The sequence below is a fragment of the Capsicum annuum genome, chromosome 11 (genome assembly GCF_002878395.1).
Source record: "Capsicum annuum cultivar UCD-10X-F1 chromosome 11, UCD10Xv1.1, whole genome shotgun sequence".
NCBI lineage: Eukaryota > Viridiplantae > Streptophyta > Magnoliopsida > Solanales > Solanaceae > Capsicum > Capsicum annuum.
This window is the reverse complement of record NC_061121.1, coordinates 40,841,878-40,865,404: the sequence shown is the minus strand read 5'-3', so window position 1 is coordinate 40,865,404 and position 23,527 is coordinate 40,841,878. Positions and strand designations below refer to the sequence as shown.

The 23,527-nt window shown below is 30.7% G+C and overlaps 1 protein-coding gene across 1 annotated transcript; it reads right to left on the bottom strand.

Moving 5' to 3' along the window:
• Positions 1 to 8,587: 8,587 nt before the first annotated feature.
• On the bottom strand, positions 8,588 to 20,714 carry LOC107848599 (GDSL esterase/lipase At1g71691). The gene is made up of 5 exons (XM_016693380.2): positions 20,154 to 20,714; positions 10,147 to 10,271; positions 9,760 to 9,999; positions 9,171 to 9,420; positions 8,588 to 8,990 (listed from the first exon to the last, which is right to left on the bottom strand). Exons 1-5 carry the CDS (start codon positions 20,485 to 20,487, stop codon positions 8,770 to 8,772), a joined length of 1,170 nt encoding a protein of 389 aa, XP_016548866.1. The 5' UTR covers positions 20,488 to 20,714; the 3' UTR covers positions 8,588 to 8,769.
• Between the last annotated feature and the right edge of the window lie 2,813 nt (positions 20,715 to 23,527).

The following is a 23,527-nucleotide window of genomic DNA, read 5'->3' as shown; positions in this document are numbered from 1 at the left end:
CCATAACGTCCTATGGCCTTCAAGGCCGTCTACGGCAAACAATTCCAACAAATAAAATTACAACTATGAACTACGAAGAAGAAAAAGATGAATAAGAAAACGATAATAAAACTAAAAAATTCTGACTACGAACTACGAAGAAGAAAAGGATGAAAAAGAAAATGATAATAAAACTAAAAAAGGAAAAAGGTGTGTTTACTTTTTTTATGGCAGCAAAATAAAACTGCAAGCTTTCTTCAGAGTCTTGATCATTACCGGAAAGCGTTCAACTCAAGAACTTCAATTAGCCCGCGAATTTCACGAAAAAGAAAAATTTTTACTAGAAAAAAAATTTTTGCTCAAAGCTTTTTTTTTCAACCTTGAGACTTTTTTGACTTTCAGATTTCTCTTTACCAAAATAGTGGTAGTATTTATAGAAAAGGATGAGGATTCAATTCCTTTCATCGATCAATGTGGGATAAAGAATTTAGGGGTGTTTTTGGAATTTTAAAACTAAAGATAAGGTGGCGTGGAAGATAAGGTGGGGGGAAATTGTACAATTAAGTATAATTTTTTTGAAAAATAAATTTTGAGATTTGAAGTTATTTTTGGTGGGAATTGGATAGAAGTTATGAGAGTTTTGGGGAATTTTGTAGTTATTTAAAATATAATCCCAATTGGAATTTAAAATTTTTTGATCAAATTAAAAATCAATTGACGGATTGTATTGCAATTATGACCAATTTGATTTCAATTATGACCAAATCTAATAGATTGGCTAAATTAAATTGAAATTTGATACGAATTAATACTTTCTTTAATCCCGAGCTTCTTGATTTAATAAAATCAAACATATATCATTCAAATAAATTATTTTTGAGAGTAAATTATATTTAAATCAAGACTTTATCCATTCAAATTAATTTTCAAGCTTATCTCTGTAAAAGCTCATACTTTGATAAAAATATTCGTTCAAGAAACAAAATTTATACAATCTCGTATATGTGAATACGAAAAATATATAATCATCATTTAAATGACAAAATTAACCTAAAAAAATACTTTAGAGCACATTTATCTGGATGAAATAAATATTTCACTTTTATTTAATGTTGAAAAAAATCAGGATTAAATTTAGTCATGGATGGCAAAAATTAGGTGTCAACAGTAGAGTGTATAAGACTAATGCAAAATATGGTGTATTAGTAATGCTTGTATTAGCAATGCTTGTGTATGTTTATATTTTTCTTATACAGTGTTTGGTTCGATGTATTAAAAATAACATGAATTACATAATTTCTAAAAAAAAATATTTTTTTTACACAATACCCTCAATATATATGTTGAAAAGGATGCGAAAATTTTTTTGAGGGATAATAGTGTCTTTAAGCATGTTAATGCATGCATTAGATCCATTCCATTACTATGGATTTTGAGGTATTAGTAATACACACCTCAATACTCAATAGAGTGTATAACTAATGCAAGCATTAATTATACATAGAGTAAAAAGATATACCAAACAAGGTACTAAACAAGGTACTACTAATACACATTAAACTAATGCATGCATTAATATTCCAATACACCCAACCAAACGATCCCTTAGGAGCTTAAATAATAAAATAGACCTTGTTTGACTAAGAGAAAAACTCATGATGCTCGTTGAAGTGCCTGTTTTAGTACAGTGTTTAGAAGAGTAAATGTGCAGATCTAGTCACTAACGCATTTTGAAGTGCTTTAACACATTAATGAGTGGAAACAAGGTCGTTAGCCACATTGGAGGTTGTATGTTGCCATTATATATCATTTGCAAGGAATAGTACTTAGAAAGCTTACTTTGTAACACACGAGTTAGATTCATGCCAAAGAGTATCGGATCAAGAAGCCTTATATACCTTGTTGTAAAACTCCGATGGCACTCCAAATTAACCTCTTTCCCTTCAAACTAATAATCTATAATAGAGTAAGTAGTAAAACTAGTATTAGTATCTCACAAACACATTTGAGCTATTTAATCTTACAAAAATAATATTCGGACTGTAAGCCCATAATTTATTCAAATCAAGGTATTCTTTCCTCCCGCTTTCCATTACTCGCATCTATATACCATACCACAATCTTATAAAGTCCTTCTCCATACTTCACAAGTTGTATAATATTTTTAATTTAATAGAAAATATGTGATGGGCAGTAAGATCATGTAAACCTCAATTATTGGCATACCACCCCATCCTCCTTTTGTTCTTTAATACAACTACACACAATCATTCTCTAATATTAGACTGCCTACCAACAACAGTACACATATACTCCCTAATCAATACCAAAATCCTTCAGCATAATAGGAGAATATTTCAATCAACATTCTAAGTTCTTGACAACAATATAAGCATGATTCTCCACCAAAACATCTATGAAAGGAGGGAAAATTAGAAGTAGCTTTACCTTAGTTCTTTGATAATTTATTCTCTTAAGTTGTATCTCTTCAAGATCCTGATTTCTTCACACACAAATCAAAGAAGAAGAGAAAAATCCCTTAATAACCAAGAAAATGGGACTGCTAAACTTATAGAGGATTATCCTATGATTTAAACATAGAGAGCATAATTCTCACAGTCTCCATAAGCTAAGCTCGTGAAATACACTTACCTTTATCTTGGAAGGAAATGAATTACCAAGAACCCTAATAGGAATTGTAGGGCTGTTGTTGAAGCTAAGAGAGAACAAGAGAAAACTCTATAAATCCTGATTTTTGTTTGCAAGTTAAAATGAGTTAAATGAGCTAATTTCAACCCCTTTAAAGGAAGCTGATTTTAGATGACTTTCATGGCCATTTTGGGTCATAATTTATCAAGTAGGTGATTCACCTACTTGAACATTTGACATTGGCATTTGTGGACTTGAACTTATTAGGCCTTGTGTGTTGATTCTTCTTCTTTTCTTTTACACTTTGGTTAGGCCAAAGTTTCCAAATAGGTGATGGTGTACTTGGCCAATATGGTGGATAAAAATTCTTAGTAGGTGATGCACCTACTTGGTTCTTTAAGTTGGTCAGTTAGTCAAAGTAGGTGATGCACCTGCTTGTCACCTGCTAGCTTAATTTAATTCAAGCAAGCAACTCACTCATTTTATTACATTTCCTAAATCTTAATCCCTCCAACTTAACTTAACACTTTTATACACTTGGTCACTTTAAATCTTAATCTTAAATACCAGCTTGTCATTTCAAGTTCAAATACTTTCTTTGACATTAACTTGATCGTGTCACATTAAAATGTATGGACAGTATCCGACAAACCGATTTACACCATCAATACGAAATCTAGTTCATTTCCTATAACACAAGGCTATATCAAGTTCCACATAAATAGATCAAGTTCACATAAAATATGGGGTGTTACACCTTCTGCATATTCACCTTGTATTTTATTATATCATTAAGTTGGCTCACATATCATGGGGATACGATAAGTGCAATCACGACTTTAGTTTTGGGTTGTGACAGATGAAATTGTGGGCACTTGAGGTACCACTACTCCTACAACATGTATATCTATTTTATCCTGGATGAAAGTAATTCATAACCTTGGGTACTAGCAGGGATTAAATTAATTAAGGATACAAAAAATGTTTTGGTCTCAAATATTTTTCCTAATAAAGATTTTTTTGTTTTTAAGTTTATCTAGTTTTTTCTAGTTTACTTGTTTGAACACAATATACTAACAAAATTTATATCTTCAACTAAACTGAGTATAATTTTTATTCCAAACTTATTTTGTTCAACCTTGTCCCACCAAACATCGTATTAGTTGTTAGGCAATAGTATAATTGTATAGACAGAATATTCTCTTTCCTAGAATAGGATTTTATTACTGATTATGTAGTTATAACAATATATATATTCTTTCCTAAAATAGAACTCTAACCTACAATTGTAGAGCTATAAGTATTTCATTATGTATTATGGAACAGGACAAGTTGCAATTCAGAAAATCTTGGTTTCTCTTGTTTCTCTGTCATGGTATCAAGAGCCACAATCTAAATTTTTTATTTTTTCGTGCTTTCTGTATTCTTTGCACAGGTACTTTGCTACCTTCATAAGTTTCTTTTGTTCTCTCTATTTTCCCCTCTCTTTTGTAATCAAGCGATCAATGGGTTCACAATTCTCTTCGCATAATTTTCTCTCCACAAGATTGGATGGTCAAAATTTTGCTCTTTAGGAATTCCACTTTGGAATCTTTGTTCAAGGCAAGGGCCTTTTTGGGTTGTTAGATGGATTTACTCGTCCACCAACAGATGCAAAAGAGTTGGGTCTTCGAAAATTAAATAATGCGAAGGTAATCACTTGGATGTTGAATTCGGTACATGCTGATATTGCTATGGGGCTTAGACCTTTCAGTTTGGCTTCTGAGATATGGATCCACCTCCGTACAATCTACCAACAAAGCAACCTGGCATGAGAGTTTGAATTGGAACATAACATTGCAGAATACACACAGGGGGACAAGAATGTTTGCTCCTTTTATGCTGGCTTGCAGTTGCTTTGGTCGAAACAAGATCAAATTCTTGGGCAAAATATTTCTAAGGCAGTGCTCAAGGAGGTGTTCGAAGAACGAAGAAGACAAGGGTGGTGCAATTCTTAATGAAATTCTATCTTGAATTCAAGCTGATTCATAGTAGTTTGTTGAACAGGGAAGTCACGCCTGCTCTTGACGTTGTGTTGGCAGCCATCTTGCGTGAAGAGACAAGACTTAGAACTCAAGCTGCTATGGAGTCTACACCATTACCTTCTATTGCATTACTTGCAGGAAAATCAACAACTGTTGCTTCAACAGAAAATACTAAAAGAAGTGTCCAATGCTATGAATGCCAAGACTTTGGACACATCGCAGCCAATTGTCCTAAGAAGAAAAACATTTGTTCTTATTACAAAATTACTGGCCATCATATTTCAGATTGTCATTGTCGCCCAAATCGTTCACGAACTGCTCACCAGGCTTACCAGACAAATGTCACTACATTATCTGGTTCCTTCCCTGTTGGTCATGATCTTGAAAAACTAATTCAAGATTCTATTGTAGCTGCCCTTCCTGAAGCCATCTCAAGTGTACTCTCGGCATCCTCTTTAGGTACAAGTAATTCAATTAATTCTACTTGGTATCTAGATTCAGGGGTTTCCAATCATATGACGGGTGATTTGTCCCAATTCTCATCATTGTCTAGCGGTGTTTCTAAACATGTTATTCATACAGCAAACGGGCACACATTACCCGCATCGGGCATTGGTTCTGTTAGAAATCTTTCTAATGTTCTTTATGTTCCAAATTTGAAAGCTAATTTGGTTTCAGTTGGTCAACTAGTTGATCAAAATTGTGTTGTAAAATTCTCACCCAATGGTTGTGTTGTTCAAAATCTAAAAATAGGGATAACCATGGCCACGAGGCATAGATTTGGCAGAATATTCCTACTAGAGTCGGTTCACCATCACTTGCATCATTATTTTCTTTCAATTTCTACATCGAATGTTACTCGTTCGAATAAATTGCTCACTCTCATAATAGGATAGTTCATCCTTATTCTTCTCGGCTTCATCACATTCTTAAATCATGTCTTCCTTCAGAACATCACATCCATTCCAGTCTCCTTTTGACGTGTACAAATTGTGCCGGTTCAAAAAGTCACAAGCTTCCTTTTCCATCCAGTTCATCTGTAAATGAAGATCCATTTGATTTGGTGCATAGTGATGTTTGGGGTCCTTTTCCTATTTTGTCAAAGATGGGATATAAGTACTTTGTGTTATTTACTGATCATGTATCCAGATACGCCTGGTTGTTTTTTATTAGAAATAAATCTGAGGTTTCGACTTTATTATGAATTTTGTTGAGTATGTTCGTGCATAATTTCATAAAACTATAAAAGTATTTCGTTCTGAGTCAGGAGGAGAGTACACTAAGACTAATCTTGTTGATTTTTTCAAAAACAAAGGAATTATTGCCCAACGCACTTGTCCTCATACTCTGGAACACAATGGGGTCATAAAAAGGAAGAATCGACATGTTTTAGAAACTACATTGGCTTTATTGAGTACGTCGAATATGCAAAAAGTTTTTGGCCCAAAGCAGTACATACTTCTGTATATTTGATCAATAGACAAACTTCCCCAGTCATTGGAAATGAGACACCGTATTTCAAATTATTTCATAGTAAGCCTGATTATTCTCACTTGCAGGTTTTTGGTTGTGTTTGCTTTGTACATCTTCCAGCATATGAACGACATAAGCTTTCGGCAAAGGCAACACAATGTATTTTTGTGGGATACAGTGACATACAAAAGGGGTATTTCTATTATGATGCATCTCGTTGTTAGCTTCGAATATCTAGACATGTTATTTTCTTTGAGGATCAGTTTTCTTGAAAACATAATGCTAAACATGCTTCAGAATCTCTCTCTTTTCTGTACAAGTTTGATGATGATGTGGTAGCTACTGACCCTCAGCTTGAGTCTTCAAAACAACCTGTGGACTATGATAATGGTGATCTCCAGCCTTCATCTCCTTCAAGTACTGATTCTTTGCTTGAATATCCAGAATAACCCATGAACAATGGTAATGAAGCTCTCCAACCTTCATCTCTTTCTAATATTGACTCTACATCGTCATTCTCATCTTCAGAAAAGGGATCATCTCATCCAGTTACTCCTCCACGTCGGTCTAGTAGAATAAATTACCATGCTCCCGAATGACTTGGCTACTCTCTAGGGAAATTTGGTAAGTCCTATGCCTTGCATACCTCACTACATTCTGTTGAGGTTCCTACATCTTACTCCCAAGCTTCTACACAAACCTACTGGAAAAAGGCAATGTCGGATAAGCTTTGTGCACTAAATGAAAATTCCACTTGGGATTTTGTTAATTAACCAATGGATGGAGTTCTCATTGGAAGTAAGTGGGTGTATTCCATTAAAATAAAGGCGGATGGTACAATTGATCTCTATAAAGCTCGATTGGTTGCTCAAGGGTACAAATAGGAGTATGGGGTGTATTATGAAAAGACTTTTTCACCTATTGCTAAGATGACAATGGTACGGACATTATTGGCCTTGGCTTCAATTAAAGGATGGACTTTACATCAGTTGGATGTGAAAAATGCATTTATTCACGGTGACCTGGAAGAAGTTGTGTTTATGAAACCACCACCTGGGTGTGTTCTGCCAAGATCAAATGTAGTTTGTCATCTTCGAAAATCTCTTTATGGATTAAAAAAGGCTCCCAGAGCTTGTTTTGACAAATTTTGATCCACGATTCAAACTGCAGGCTTCTCTCAAAGTTCTTTAGATTATTCCTTATTTCTTCATACTTCTCCTGTAGTATCACAGTACTTCTCATCTATGTTGATGATATCATTATCACTGGAAATGATCAAGAGAATATTACTAAGTTAAAAGAATTCTTGCATACCTCATTTAAGATGAAGGACTTGGGATGATTGACATACTTTCTTGGGCTTGAGGTTCTATACTTGCCTACTGGAATAATGCTTACACAACAAAAGTATGCTAGTGATCTTGTTGCTACAGCTGGTCTTACTGATGACAAGGTTGTATACACCCCAATGGAGATTAATACGAAATATAAGGAGGCTGATGGTGAACCATTCAGTGATTCCACATTGTATCGGTAGTTGGTGGGATCATTAGTTTATCTCACTATGACAAGGCCGGATATCTCATATGCGGTAAAAGTTCTAAGTCAGTTAGTAGCTAATCCTTACCATATACATCACACCGTATTACTTCATGTCATTCGGTATGTCCGTGGTTCTATGAATCAAGGTGTTCTCTTCCGATCAGATTCTCCTATAAATCTTAAGGGATATACCGATGCAGACTGGGCTGGTTGTCTCGATTCTCGTCGTTTCGTTACTGGTTGGTGCATGTTTCTAGGCACATCCTTAATATCTTGGAAATGTAAGAAATAATCTCGTACGTCTAAATCATCTACGGAGGCAGAGTATTGGGCTATGTCGGCAGCAAGTTCGGAAATTGTTTGGCTACGACGTCTATTATCTGAGCTTGGTGTTGCTATTATATCTCCTACAGTGTTACGTGCTGATAACCCTAGTGCGATTAAAATAGCCACAAATCCTGTGCAACATGAAAACACAAAGCATACAGAGGTGGACTATCATTACATTTGGGAACTAGTTGCTGACCGTCTTATCACTCTACAACACATTTCTTCTCATGATCAACTTGCCGATTTGTTTACAAAGGCTATGACACGCGCACGACATAGCTATCTTAGCTCCAAATTGCTACCGTGCGATCACCGGTATCAATTTGAGGGAGGATGTTAGGCAATAGTATAATTGTATAGACAGAATATTCTCTTTCCTATAATAGAATTTTATTACTGGCTGTGTAGTTATAACAATATATATTCTTTCCTAAAATAGAACTCTAACCTACAGTTGTATAGCTATAAGTATTTCATTATGTATTATGAAACAAGACAAGTTGCTATTCAAAAAATCTTGGTTTCTCTTGTTTCTCTGTCATTAGTTTGCTAGTAAAACATAATAGTACTATTACATAAGATGCAAGGTATTCGAAAAAGGGTCCAACAAAGATATATATAAATTATAATAATTCACTGCAAACAAATGTAATTTACCATCCATATATAGCAAGGAAAACCATGTTTTAGAAGTTCCCCCACTCTTTCCTAAGGTCTTTCTTTCATGATACAATAAAAAAATGACTATTCCATTAATACATCTTCTTCAATCTCAGAGACTAGCAAGCTGCTCAATATTCATAGGATAAGTAAAATTGGGACCTCCATGGAAAACCATACTTCCCAGCAAGAGGTTGACTGCAGATGTGGGGTGATATGCATCCCAAAATAAGTACTCATCTCTGTTTGGGCATGGTGTTTGGAATGGAAGACAAGTTACTTCCCCTTTATTTCGTCCTAGGCCACAGCACCCACGATCTATCACACTAAACCCTATCAAATGTCAATGTTTGCAGTACAATAAGTTGTTAACATGTCCATAGAGTCTTAGAGGAGTTGAAGAATATTGAACGGAACTTTTATGTACGTAAAGAGGAATTTTTTTCTCAAATATGTTTCTTCATATATAAAATGAAATTTACTAAGATAAAGAGGGAAATTAATGAGGCATACCATAGGACTTGTGGTTTCTAAAGATATCCTTGAACATATATTCCATGTCAAGGAAAATGAAGTGGGCACCAGGAAGACCCCTGTTGAATTTCATGATCATTGTCTTTAGTTTGGCATTGAATGGATGGACCATTTCATTTACTAAATCTGAGCATTGACCACTTGAACTTTCTGCTAATATGCTTGGAATGCAACCCATTTGTCCAATCCCAGAAATCATAAATTTTCGAGCCCCAAGATCGTACAATTTCTGCATATAGTAACAAATGAACTTTTAGGATAAAATAATCGTGGCAAATTCATATTAGTATACATCTCTCTGTTCTTCTTGAAGTATACAATGGCGAGGCAAAAAGTTCACAAAGGGAATCCAAATATGTTCAAGCATAATATTTCAGGGATGGGGAAGGGTCACTTATCCATTTGATTATTTACGCTGAACCAAACAATCTAACCATATGAATATATGTATATATATGCTGGATACATGGTTCATTGGTTTGGTGCAAAAATTGAGTATGGATATGTCTGTTCAATGTGATTAAAGAGATAAGTTGATTAATTGAAAGAAATGCGCCAGAGAACTTACTGTCAATTGATTTTTGTACTGATGAATCAATAACTCAGCAAACTTTTGAGGAGAGTATTGATCTTGACTAAAGTAGGCAGGCATAATGTAATTGTTGAGATAGTCATTGCTGCCCATCCCCACAAAGAACATGCACTTGGGAATTGCCTCTTTCACAACTGATGCACTCATATTTTTTATCAGACTTACCAACGTGTTTTCAAAGTTATTTATTTGATAACTGAATGGGATTCGTTCCACCTGAAAAACAAGAATGATTAGCTCAAATGAATCTTTTTAATATATACTGTATTTTTCTTAGGTGTATTTGAAACCTAGACACCTCTTTAAAAGGAGGCTGAGTATGTATGAAAAATGAGTTCATTAATCATTAATATATATACTTACAAAGTGAAAGCCAGTAATATCAAGGATACCAGCAGCAGCAGACGCATAGTTCACTCCGTAACGCATTTTGTCGGCGTTGAAGAGCTCTGAATATGGTGGAAGCAGAGGCAATCCCAGAAGCTTAGCTGCATGTTTCAATACAATTTAACAACACGTTACACAAGTGATATATAAAACATTACAGAGTAAAAATATGTTACCCCATCAGTTGATTCTAACCTGAAATAGCAAATTATTTACACATTTTTACTAATTACTAATTTATGAGCATCGTAGATATATCTTTTTAATAACTCATAAATGTATAATTCTATAAAAAGAATTTATCTCATCAGTGAGTAGGATTTAAGCTCTATACAATTATAAGGTTTTCTTAGCGGCCTCCATGGGTGGCTTAGCGCTCAAAGATCTTGGCCAAACCAATTTGAGAACAAAAATTTTAAGCTAAAACAGCAGGCTGGACGTAACATGAATGTATTCGATAAATTAGCCAATGTAATCACAAATTAACTAAACGTCACCGTTACTAGACTTAAAAATGAACTTATTGTTACAAAAGAACATCTTTAAAATTAAATAGCAATATAGTAAATTTTGAATCCACCTATATATCAGATCATCAGGATCTTGAGTACTTGATACTGAAGTGTTGAGACAATAGTTGAAAAGAAAGTTTAATTAGATAAGATTCGGTATATGTAAGCTTCTATTGGAATGTGGGTTGTTTTGAAGATTGATAAAGTAGTGGAACAGAAGTAAAAAACAGGTACGTTCAACTGTTCCATTGATTAAATTTCAAATTACAGTTGAGATAATGTTGATGATCGTTAACTTTGAACTCAATCAACACAAGCCAAAGAAAGTAATGAAGCTGAATCGAGACACAATTTCTTTTTTACAAAGGATATTAAAAATAGATGAATCTGTCTAAGGAAGAAAATTAAAAGCAAGACCGCGAGTAAAAATAAGACGGCAAAGAGTCTTCAAATAGGAATGGGATGTCTCAAAGGAATCCAAAAAGAAATGGGATTCTTTAGAAGAAAAAGCAAGCCAACCTAAAGGGAGCAAGTATCTGCGTCTATAAATATCCAAGAGCTTCCACAGGTTTGTTTTCGCACTCATTACAAAACAAAGGCAAATTCAGAGATTGATTCTTGAGATGCTACAATAAAGAACTCCTAGAAGGAACATGTACACATAGCAAAGTCTAGCTATAGCCCATAGGTTTTGATTGATTGTATTAGAATTGTTATTGAGTTGTAATTGCTTATGCTTTCATAATTTCAGTGTTATAAACTGGATTAGATATTAGTCATTAAGTTGGGATAACTTAAAACTTGGGAACACAAGCCTTGGAAGGCTTATGTATTGTCATGGAATTAGAATTTATAATTCATTAGGTTACAGAATTTGTAATCCTTGGTTGAGTGACTTATTACTTTAATGAAATTGGGCTAAATTTTGTAGAGGTGCATGTTGTTTTTTACACCTATTTTTAGTTAGATGCTTTTCACGTAAAATACTGTGTTCTTATTTTCCTACTTTCAACACGCTAGTGGAACACGTTAGTCGTTAGGTAATCCATTTCGTCCGTAGAAAATAATTGTCTGCAATTCACTAAAACGTTAAGACGGGTAGAATATCAGCTTCTTTTAATTTTTATCCAAGAAATTTCATCCCTAATCCACCACTAATTGTAAATGTCAATGAGAAAAAACTTTATCTGAAATCTGATGTGATTTTCAAATACTTGAATCATGCACTAATAGTCTTAAATAAAGTGAAACAAAATATTACACAAAAGTGTGTATCTTCGAAATTATCCATCACTTAACATCTATTTATAATAAAAAGGGTAAATCTCAAGAATAGACTCAAATTGGGTGTCTTATAAATTTTAGCTCCAAACCCCTGACCAATGGAGTAAATTTCATAAATGATCCTCAGATAACAACTGCATATTTATATCTTTCAACTTTTTTTTTCTCTTTTTAATTTTACTTTGTTTTTCTTTTTCCTCAACCGTTACTTTTTTCTTTTGTTCCTCTCTACTTTTTTTTTTTGTTTTTTATTTTAGTTTGATTTTTTATTTTTTCTTTCCTTTTTTTTGTTCTTTTTAGTTTTTCTCAATCCTTTTTTTTTTTCTTTACACCTCTCAACTTTTACTTTTATAGAAAAAACTTTTTAACTTTTTTTTTATTTTTATTTTTTTTCTTTTTTTTAAAAAATTATTCTCGACCTTCATTTTTATTTAATCTTTTTTTATTTCTATCAATCTTTATTTTTTTCCATTCTCTCTCAACTTCTACATTTTTTTTATTTTTATTTTTTTAATATTTTTTTTCATTTTCTTCTTTTTCCTCAATTTTTATTATTTTTATTCTTTTCTTCATTTACTTCCATTCAAGTTATATCTCATGAGTAAGAGTTAACACTATCACATTATAAAGGCAAGACTTGTGACTTTCAAACAACAAGCAACGCTTCATGGGCAAAAGTCAACATTAACACATTGTAGAGGTAAGACTTATGACTTTCAAACAACAAGTTATGTTTCATGAGCAAGAGTTGACACTATCACATTATATTTTGATTTATGAGAAGTTTTATAACTCTTACTTAGAGGCAAGACTTAGCTCAGGCACTTTCAAACAATAAATTATGCCCCACGTGCAAGAGTTAACTCTACCACATTATGTTTTCATTTATGAGATGTTCTACAAGTATTGTCTTAGAGGCAAGACTTAGCTCAAGGACTTTCAAACTCCAAATTATGTTCCATGGGCAAAAATTGACTCTACCATGTTATGTTTTCATTTATGAGATGTTCTACAACTATTGTCTTTAAAGGCAAGACTTAGTTCATGGACTTTCAAACTATAAATTATGCCCCATGAGCAACAGTTGACTCTACTACATTATATTTTCATTTATGAGATGTTCTATAACTATTGCCTTTGAGATAAGACTTAGCTCAAGGACTTTCAAACAATAAATTATGCCCCACGGGTAAGAGTTAACTCTACCACGTTATGTTTTCATTGATGAGATGTTCTACAACTATTGCCTTAGAGACAAGACTCACGAGCAAGAGTTGACACTACCACATTATGTCTTCATTTATGAGATGTTCTACAACTCTTGTCTTAGATGCAAGACTTAGCTTAAGGACTTTCAAATAATAAATTATGCCCCACAGGTTAAGGACTTTCAAATAATAAATTATGCCCCACAGGTAAGAGTTGATACTACCACGTTATGTCTTTATTTATGAGATGTTCTACAACTCTCGCCTTAGAGGCACGACTTGTCCCAAGAATTTTCTAACAAGTTACGTATATTGGACAAGAGTCAACACTAACACATTGTGTTTTTTACTTATGAAATGCTCTATAACTCTTGTCTTAGAGGTAAGACTCAGCCTAAGAACCATCAAACAATAAGTTATGTCCCACGGGCAAGAGTTGACACCATCACATTGTGTATTGATTTACTAGATGTTTTATAACTCTTCCCTTAGAGGCAAGACTTAGACCAAATACTTTCAAGTAACAAGTTGTGCCCCATGGGCAAGAGTTGACATTACCACATTGTGTTTTAATTTATGAGACATTCTATAACTCTTGCCTTAGAGGCAAGACTTAACCTAAGGACTTTCAAATAACAAGTTATGTCTCATCGGTAAGAGTTGACACTATCACATTATATTTTAATTTATGAGATGTTCTATAACTCTTGCTTTAGAGACAAGACTTAGCCCAAAGTCTTTTAAACAACAAGTTATGATCTACTGACAAGATTTGAAATTACTACATTGCATCTTGATTTATGAGATGTTTTATAAATCAAGGACTTTTAAACAACAATTTACTCCCCATAGGTAAGAGTTGACACTACCACATTATGTCTTGATTTATGAGATGCTCTACAACTCTTGCATTAGAGACTTGAATTAGTTCAAAGACTTTCAAACAACAAGTTATGCCCTATGGGATAAAGTTGATACTACCACATCATGTCTTGACTTATAAGATATTATATAACTCTTGCCTTAGCCGCAAGACTTAACCGACAAGTTACGCCCCATAGAGAAGAGTTGACACTATCATATTGTGTTTTGATTTATGTGATGCTCTATTAGTCTTGCCTCTGAGACAAAACTTAGCCCAAAAACCTTCCAAAAGAACAAGTTATACCCAATGAACAAGTGTTGACACTATCGCATCATTTTTTGATTTATGAGATGTTCTATAACTCTTGTCTTAGAAGTAAGACTTAACTCAAGAATTTTCAAATAAGTTATGCTCCACAAGCAAGACTTGACACTACCACATTGTATCTTGATTTATGAGTTGTTTTATAATTTTTGTCTAAGAGGCAAAACTTATCCTAAAGAACTTCCTAACAACAATTCATGCCCTTAAATTTGTTTTGATGTCAAAAAAAGATTTATTTGCGTATTATTCATTTTTTTTATTTATTAGCAAAATATAATAGAAATTGAGGGAAAAAAACGCGATCAAACAAAATAAAGAAATAAAAAAATTGAGAAAAGAAAAGGCAAGAAAAAAATAAAGATTAAGAAAAAAATGAAGAATTAAAAAAATTGAGAAAAATAAAAATGAGAGGAAAAAAATAAAAATAAAGTTTGAGAAGAATGATGGAAAAAAAAAGAGAAATGCTAAAAACCAAAAATAAAAGAAAAATAAAGGTTGAGACAAATGTATTAAAAAAATGAATAAATAGAAAATGTTTGAGGAAAAAAAAGAAAAAAATAAAAGTTGAGATAAATTAATTAAAACATGAAAATAAAATTAAAGAAAAAAAATAGAATTTGAGAGACAAATAAGTATGAAAAATTTAAAAGTGTTTAAGGTGTAGATAGAGGAAAAAATTGTACTTGCACTATACTAAAAAGAGAAGAAGATTAGTCTATAGACTTTTCTTTGGTGTCAAAAATTCAAAATCACTCACTATCTATAGCATGGAATTTCCTATAGTAAAATTATATAGATTGTACCTTCAAAATAATTCATCACTTAACATCCATTTATAATAAAAATATATAGATTGTACCTTCAAAATAATTCATCACCTAACTTTGACAAATTAATATGATCTGATCTAAATGATGACTGCCGATAAGTTTTCTTCGAGTGCTTAGCTCTCCGCTTCTCTGCTACGTTCCTTTATCGGCCGGTAGAATATCAAACCTTTTGTTTCACTTAGAGAAGCACATTACTACTATTAATAGAGTGAAGAAGCACCTGCTTCAGCTGCTCCATTATTTTACTATATTATTTTTAATTAATTATTTTAAATTATTTATATATGAAAAAATTAATAATACTTAATTAAAAATATATATATATATATATATTTATGACATGTTTGTTCAGCAGTTTCAATTGTAGTTTTATTATATCACATTAAATTAATTATTATAAACCATCTAGGTATTAACAAAATAATAATATATAATAAATAATAAGATAGATATATATGGTAAATTAATTCTTGATGTATTAAATTAATAAGACATCTTATATGAGACTCATTTCAAAAAATTCACAAATATGTTTCCTCCATTATTTTACTATATTACCCCTAATTAATTATTGTAAGACATTTACATATAAAAAAATTAATAATATTTAATAAGAAGCAGACAACTCTTCGTGAACATGTCTGCTTCTTTTCCTACTTCAGCTGCTCCATGATTTTACTATATTATCACTAATTAATTATTTTAAGTCATTTATATATAAGAAAATTAATAATACTTAATTAAAGAAATGTAAAATAGACATTTATGACATGTTGGTTCAGCTGCTTCAATTGTAAGTTTATTATATCACATTAAATTAATTATTATAAGTCATCAAGGTATTAAAAATTTAATAATATCTAATAAATAATAAGATAGATATAAATAATAAATTATTTTTTGATGTATTAAATTAATAGGACATCTTATATTGGACCCATTTAAAAAAATTCACAAATATATTTGCTTCACGATTTTACTATATTACCCCTAATTAATTATTGTAAGACATTTACATATAAGAAAATTAATACTATTTAATAAAAAAAGGTAAAATAAATATTTATGACATGTCTACTTCAGCTGCTTCAACCGTAATTTTACTATATCTCCCCTAATTAATTATTATAACTCATTTAGATATTAAAATTTTAATAATATTTCATAAAAAATAAAATTGACATAAAATGATAAAGCTCTTCATCAACATGCCTGCTTCTTCACCTGCTTTAGCTACTCTGTGATTTTACTATATTATCTCTAATTAATTATTTTAAGTCATTTATATATAAGAAAATTAATAATACTTAATTAAAAAAAAGGTAAAATAGATGTTTCAACTATTTCAATCATAGTTTTATTATATCACCTCAAATTAATTATTATAAGTCATTTAGGTATTAAAAAATTAATAATTTTTAATAAATAATAAAATAGATATAAATGATAAATTAATTCTTGATATTTTAAACTAATAGGACATCTTATATGAGACTCATTTAAAAAAATTCACAAGTATGTTTGCTTCATAATTTCACTATATTACCCCTAATTAATTATTGTAAGACATTTACATATTACAAAATTAATAATATTTAATAAAAAAAAAGATAAAATAGACATTTATGACATGTCTACTTCGGCTGCTTCAACCATAAATTTACTATATCACTCCTAATTAATTATTATAAGTCATTTAGGTATTAAAAATTTAATGTTCCCTCCCTCCCAAATTATGTGTTGCCATTTTATTTTTGATCCGTCCCGAAAAGAATGTCGTCTTTTCTTATTTGATAAGTTTTTAAAGACGCAATTACAATTTTACCCTTAGTGGTCTCACTTGATTTTAAATACTTTTACTCCTTTTTTTATTTGTCTTTTCAATTAAAAGTGATCCCACTTGATTTTAAATACTATTACTCCGTTCTTTAAGAAGGGTAATTTTGTAACTTTAATAAATTCAATACTTATTTCTTAAATATCGTGTCCAGTCAAATGACGACACATAATTTGGAACGGAGGGAGTAATATTTAATAAAAATAAAATTGAAATAAAATAATAAATTGATTTTTGTTGTTTAAAATTAACATGACATCTTATATGAAACTCATTTAAATTTTTTTAACAAATATTTTCTTATAGTAATTTTGCTATATAACTTCTAATTAGGTATTACAAGTCATTTACAATATATCTTCTTCGTTGCTTCAATCATAAAATTTGGTTGACTCTCGAATGTCAAAAATGTTTGTTTTATTTTTTTATTAAATATTATTAATTTTTAATACGTAAATGACTTATAATAATTAATTAGAGGTGATACATTAAAATTACGATTGAAGCAGCTAAAAAAAAATCTCGAATAATAATAAGTGGAACTTTGAGGAACTTAGTAGTCATTTTGAAAACTAACCTTTTATTAAATATTATTAATATTATAATACTGAAATGAAATAATTTACAATAACATGTTTTGAAAATTTAATACTTTGTTTATTTTAATTTATTTACTTTATTTTGGTAAAATATTATATATCTAAATATTATGCAAAAAAAATAATTATAAGTCATAACTATTAACATCTTATAATATTTTAAAAACATATAGTAAAAAATATGATTGACTTTTGAAATTCTAATAGTGTCATATAAGTTGCGATAAAGCAAGTAAAATAAATTATTTGAAATTACATTAAAAGATATTAAAATCACAAAGATTAACAACTTAAAATATTTTTTTAAAAAAATTGATTGACTCACTAAATTCTAAAATTGGGACAAAGCAAGTAAAATAAATTACTAAATTACATAAAAGATATTATAAATCACGATGATTAGCAACTTAAATTATTTAAAAATTTATATTAATAAAAATTTGATTGACACTCCAAATGCTATTTGTGCTTACATAAATTGAGATAACATAAATAACATATGTTGGGCTCATGCTGGCACGAGCTATGGTATCTAGTATATGTATAAAAGGCTTAAAATTAACACATATTTCATGTGGACTTAAAATTAACACATATTTCATGTGGCCTATTTCAAATTCCTAGGTGTTATTTTGAGTCCGAAGATGAAAGGACTAATTTTTTGAATAAAAATATCAAAGAGGATGATAAATGTCGGAAAAATTCAAATAGGATAAAATATTTTTGGACCAATAATTTAGAAGTCGCCAGTGAGTTTGTGACTTGTAAGTCACTGACCCACCAACGACTTTCTTTAATTTTTTCATAATTCCTAGCATTTCTCTATATAAGTTTCTTCTCCGTATTTTATTTGAGTTAAACATTTTTCTTTCAATTCGTTGTTTCGTTGAATAAGTTGTAGAAGTTATCTTTCATTGTATAAAAGATGAATGGAGATTCAGTAAGAGTAAATTTATATTGGATTGAATATTTTATATGAAGTCAGTTCTATAAGATATAGTCGACTGCCTGTTGTTGTGCAAGTGTATCTATTATCTCTTAAATATGAGCGACTGCAATGTCTACTAAGGAATAAAATGGGTATAAGTAATTCTAAAGATGTGGAGGATATCACCGGATGATATCCAACATCTTTTTTAGCCGATGGAGTTACAACGCACAATGAGACTTGTATATGGAGTGATGATTTATTTCTATGTACCATTGAAATTTTTTTTAATCGCATTAACTTAACGAGTCTTGACATGTATGTATAATTGAACATTGTCCTACTGTTCAAGAATCCATTGACAATGAATTTGATCTCTGTGGTACTATATCTTTACTGAAGTTGAATGTTGGTTCTTCAAGGGGTATAGTCCAACAACAAACAATTGAAGGATTTGACAGGAACTCAAATGATATAAATAACCTAACTCAAACACGAAAAAGAAATGGAGAAAAAACTTATATAGAAAAATATTGAAAATAAATAAAAAATTAAATAAAGTCGCTGGTGGTCCAGTAACTTGTAAGTCGTTGTGGGTCCAGCGACTTACAAGTCATTGGTCCACCAAAGACTTCTAAATTGTCGGGCCATAAGTGTTTTCCCATTGATTTTTGGGAAAAGGACATAGCCTTCAGAAATTAATTGCTCCAAATGTTTTTCGAAAATTCATAAAGAACGCAAACCGAAAATCATATATTTTGCTTCAGAAATATCTCTTCTTTTTTCAGAAACAAACGATCTCGCCATTATTTTTCAGATAATTTCAGGCTATAAAGTACATTTTAAAACTACTTTTCGTATCAAATTATATGATGTGTTTCTCTTTCTCACACTGCTTAATGAAATATTGATTAGAAGTTTTTTCTCTTTTTGTAATATTTTGTCCTCATTTTATGCCTTAAAATATAATTGCTCTACATTTAATATTTATTTCATTGAGGAGTTTGTAGTCTTCAAAAATTATTAATCCTAAGAATAAATTAGAAAAAAATAAATACTTAAATTTATTTCAATCTCTAAAATGAAATACAATTTGAGATAACTATTTTTAAGTGTTACGAAAAATAATTCGTGGCAGAGGGAGACAATTAGTGATTCTTATTTTCAGAATGTTTCCAGAAAAGGAAAGAAGTATACATACTCCCAACAATTTTTTTTTTTTTTTAAAGTTTTAGCATATAAAGGTTTCTCAAAAATAAGAAACAATTGAAGGGGAAACAAAAAAGAATGATCTTGTTTGATAATGAACCGGAAGGGGAAAAAACGTACATAAAACAAAAGGAAAGGAAAAAATGCTCTTGTTTGATAAAGAACCGGAAGGGGAAAAAACATACAAAAAAACAAAACAAAAGGAAAACTAGCCCAAAAAGATAAAACAGCGGAAAAACGAAAGAGGCGAAAAATGATAAATGTTACAAGATGTACGTTACATCAAAGAAACAAGATGATTTGAGAGACAAACACACCAATATATAATATGGAAAAGATTAAGATTGAAGAACAAAAACATTTATTAAAAAGGAAAAAAGTGGTTACCGATCTGATCAAGGACGGTGTAGCCATTAGAGAAGCGTCCAGTGGGGCCACCAAAATCAATGCCATAAGGGAAATAATTGGCTTTTGCAAATGAGAGAAGGTGGTTGTTGTTTCCACTGTCTATCAAAGAATCTCCAAAGGCAAACAAAGCTGGCACCAAAGCTGTTCTCCCACTTGACGGCGCAGGTACCGGTGCAGACACTGGAGTTTCCGTATCGACTGAAGCCCCCGGAGCAAATGCATCCTCGTAATCATATGCATAATCGCCTTCTCCTATCACTGAACTAACTGTTAACATCATGCAAAGCCAAGAAAACCTTAACTTATAAGCCATGGCTTGTGTATGTATATATGTTGTCCTAAATTGTTTCTTTTCTTTAGTTTGTATGGTGCTATAAGTGGTTGTGAGTCGATAGTTCTAGCAGTTGAGATAAATGAGATTGGAGACACGATTTACGAAGGAAAAATAATGGGATTGGAGACAATTTATAAAGGAAAACCTCATCATCTTTGGAAAGATATATATAAAGTAAAACATCTTTAAATCACATTTATTGGGACCATCAAATATTATGATTTTATAGAGATATCATTTTATTGATAAATTTTCCTTAATATTTATTAATTTAAAGAGTACTTTCAAGATTCAAGGTAGATGAGTGTTTTTTAGTATCTTACTAATTTATAAATTTGTGAAAACGATATTTATGAACTTGAGGTCATGATTAACAATTTAGGTTATCGCAATAAAATGGATGTCAATACCCTGTTGTTTATCTGCGTGAAAATAATATATGTTTAGAGGTTCAGCGCTTAGAAGAAATTGTGGATACTATTGAAAAAAAGTGTTGATGATGAAGTTGAAGACAATAGAATACATTTGGAACCAGTTACTCATAAGGAAATACTTATCGCATCTAGAACTCTTCACAATTTTTTTATACAGTTCGAAAAAATAATACGAAACTTTTTAATGCAATAAGAAAAATTAGAAATGAGCTTCAACTAGATTTGAATTTTAACACAAAATAGAGAACACTAGAATCATATTTCACCAAATTGTCTTAGATATTTTTATAATTTTAAAAATTATTATCTTATAATATTAGTGGGACCAGATATTTATATAAGCGTCTTTGAAAATATATTAACTTATTATCGTATTGAAATTGATGATTTTTTCAACTAGCCCAAATCAGGATTGAATAAAAATATATCTTAGACAGTTTATTAATTTATCGAATATTAATTTAGGAATGTTTTATTGTATATGACACGATTTTGCTAAAGTAAAAACAACAAATAAAAAAGCGTATTTATTTTCTTTTGAAAAAATAACCCCGTGATTTTGTCAAATGCAAAACATGTACTTTTTATAAATATATTTATGACTTTACCAAGGTCAAGTGGTGAAATTTTTTTCTTTAATTTGTACTAATGACTAAGATTAAATAATTTAGTTTGGTGTAAATACTACTACGTTTCTGTATATTATATAAATTTTCAGTTTCTTCATAAGAAATACATTTAATAGTCTTTGCCATTAGAATATTTGAAGGTGAGCCTTGGAGTAACTGATAAAGTTGATGTCATGTGATTAGAAGGTCACGGATTTAAGCCTTAGAAACAGCCTCTGGCAGAAATGCAAAGTAAGGCTGCGTACAAGATACCCTTGTGGTGGGACCCTTCCCGAACCCTGTGCATAGCGAACACTTTAGTACACCGGGCTCCCCTTTTTGCCATTAGAATATTTGTTTAAATTACCGTCTATTTCTCCTTTAGTCGGTCATTTAATTTGCCTAATTAAATCAGTACGGATAGATTGGAAAAAAAAACATAACAAATGACTTCTCCATTTTTTTAAAACATCAAGCATTTAACAATATTCAACTTGCCAAAATTAATTTTTGGGACTAGAGAGGGAGTTTTCCTAATCCTGGTTTTCTCTCTTTTTCTGTTCTATTTTATTCAGCATAAAGTTAGTTTCGATTCCAATAATCTTAGTCAAGTAGACATTTCGAACGGTATTCCCATTTTGCTAGCTCTGCTACAGGACTTTCGGGAAAATATACCAAACCAAATGGAGTTATGGCTCAATTAGTGATTTATTGGTTTTTATGCAAAGGATGACATTGTATTTAATATCTTAGTGGGAAAAAGTGTTCAAATTCATACTGCTAAGCAAGGGTTTTGAACATTGAACATTAAATGAATCATTATTAAAGTCTTATAAGTATTTATACATGGCAAAAAAAAAAAATCTTTATTTTGAAATGGCTTGTATCAATTAATTTTTGCCGGACCCTGAATCATGATATGACCTTGAGATTGAAATCAAATTGAACTTTATATTCACCACACAGTGTTTACAACAAAATCACATTTATCCCACCGTTGCTCTACGCTCTTGTTTGGTAGTAGGCATCGTAGTCATCCATCGACAACAAAGTCCGATTAAATAATTTTAGTTGATCGGTAAAGTACTGCCGCTGTTAAAACTTAGTTGGCCTTTTTTCTAAGATTATTCGTTTCTATTTAGTTGTTCCTTTTATAAATTTAAGAAAATTTTATTATATTTTTTCATATACCTCTATCATTAAATGACTTAAAAAAGTGTACATATTCAAATTATATTTTTAAAACACAATTAATAAGATTACTAATAATAAGTATTTTTTAAAGGAGAGTGTCAAGTCAATATTTTTTATGTTGGCATACCATTTTTGTAGTCTTTTTTTAACCCTTTTTTAATGAAATATTCTTAACTTTTTAATGCTTAGATGACCATAATAATTAATTAGGAGTGATATAGTAAAATTAAAATTGAAGCAGCGAAGTCAACATGTCTTAAATGACTTATAATAACTAACTAGATGTTGTACAACAAAATTATGATAAAAAATAATTGTGAAAAAAATTTAAATGGGTCTCATATAATACGTCAAGTTAATTTAAAATATCAAAAATGAATTTATCATTTTATTTTACCTTTTTTATTAAATATTATTAATTATATAACACTTATATGATTTATAATTTTATAATAATTAAGTAGAGGTGATATAATAAAATTACGACGAGACAGTTAAAGCAGACTTGTCAGTCTTATCAATTTTACTTTTTTTTTTTAATTAAATATTATTAAGTTTTTAATAAAAAATAATTTATAATAATTCATTAGCAGTGATATAGTAAAATCTCGATTGAAACAATTGAAGCAGGAAACACAACAAACATGTTTATGGATATCGACTCAATTAGTATAGCCTAAATAATTGTATAGAATGAATGAAAAATTATTTTCAATTAATAGCAGTTATGATATCCCAATTACTTGTGAATATTTTATAGGCAAAATGACTTTCTGGACCGCT

What these genes read in the sequence shown, in the direction of transcription:
- LOC107848599 (XM_016693380.2), bottom strand. Translation starts at nt 20,487, where the DNA reads ATGGCTTATAAGTTAAGGTTTTCTTGGCTTTGCATGATGTTAACAGTT. An exon ending in CACCGTCCTTGATCAGATCG is followed by an intron (nt 10,272 to 20,153) that starts GTAACCACTTTT and finishes TGAAACATGCAG; the next exon opens with CTAAGCTTCTGGGATTGCCT. An exon ending in TAGAAACCACAAGTCCTATG is followed by an intron (nt 8,991 to 9,170) that starts GTATGCCTCATT and finishes GACATTTGATAG; the next exon opens with GGTTTAGTGTGATAGATCGT.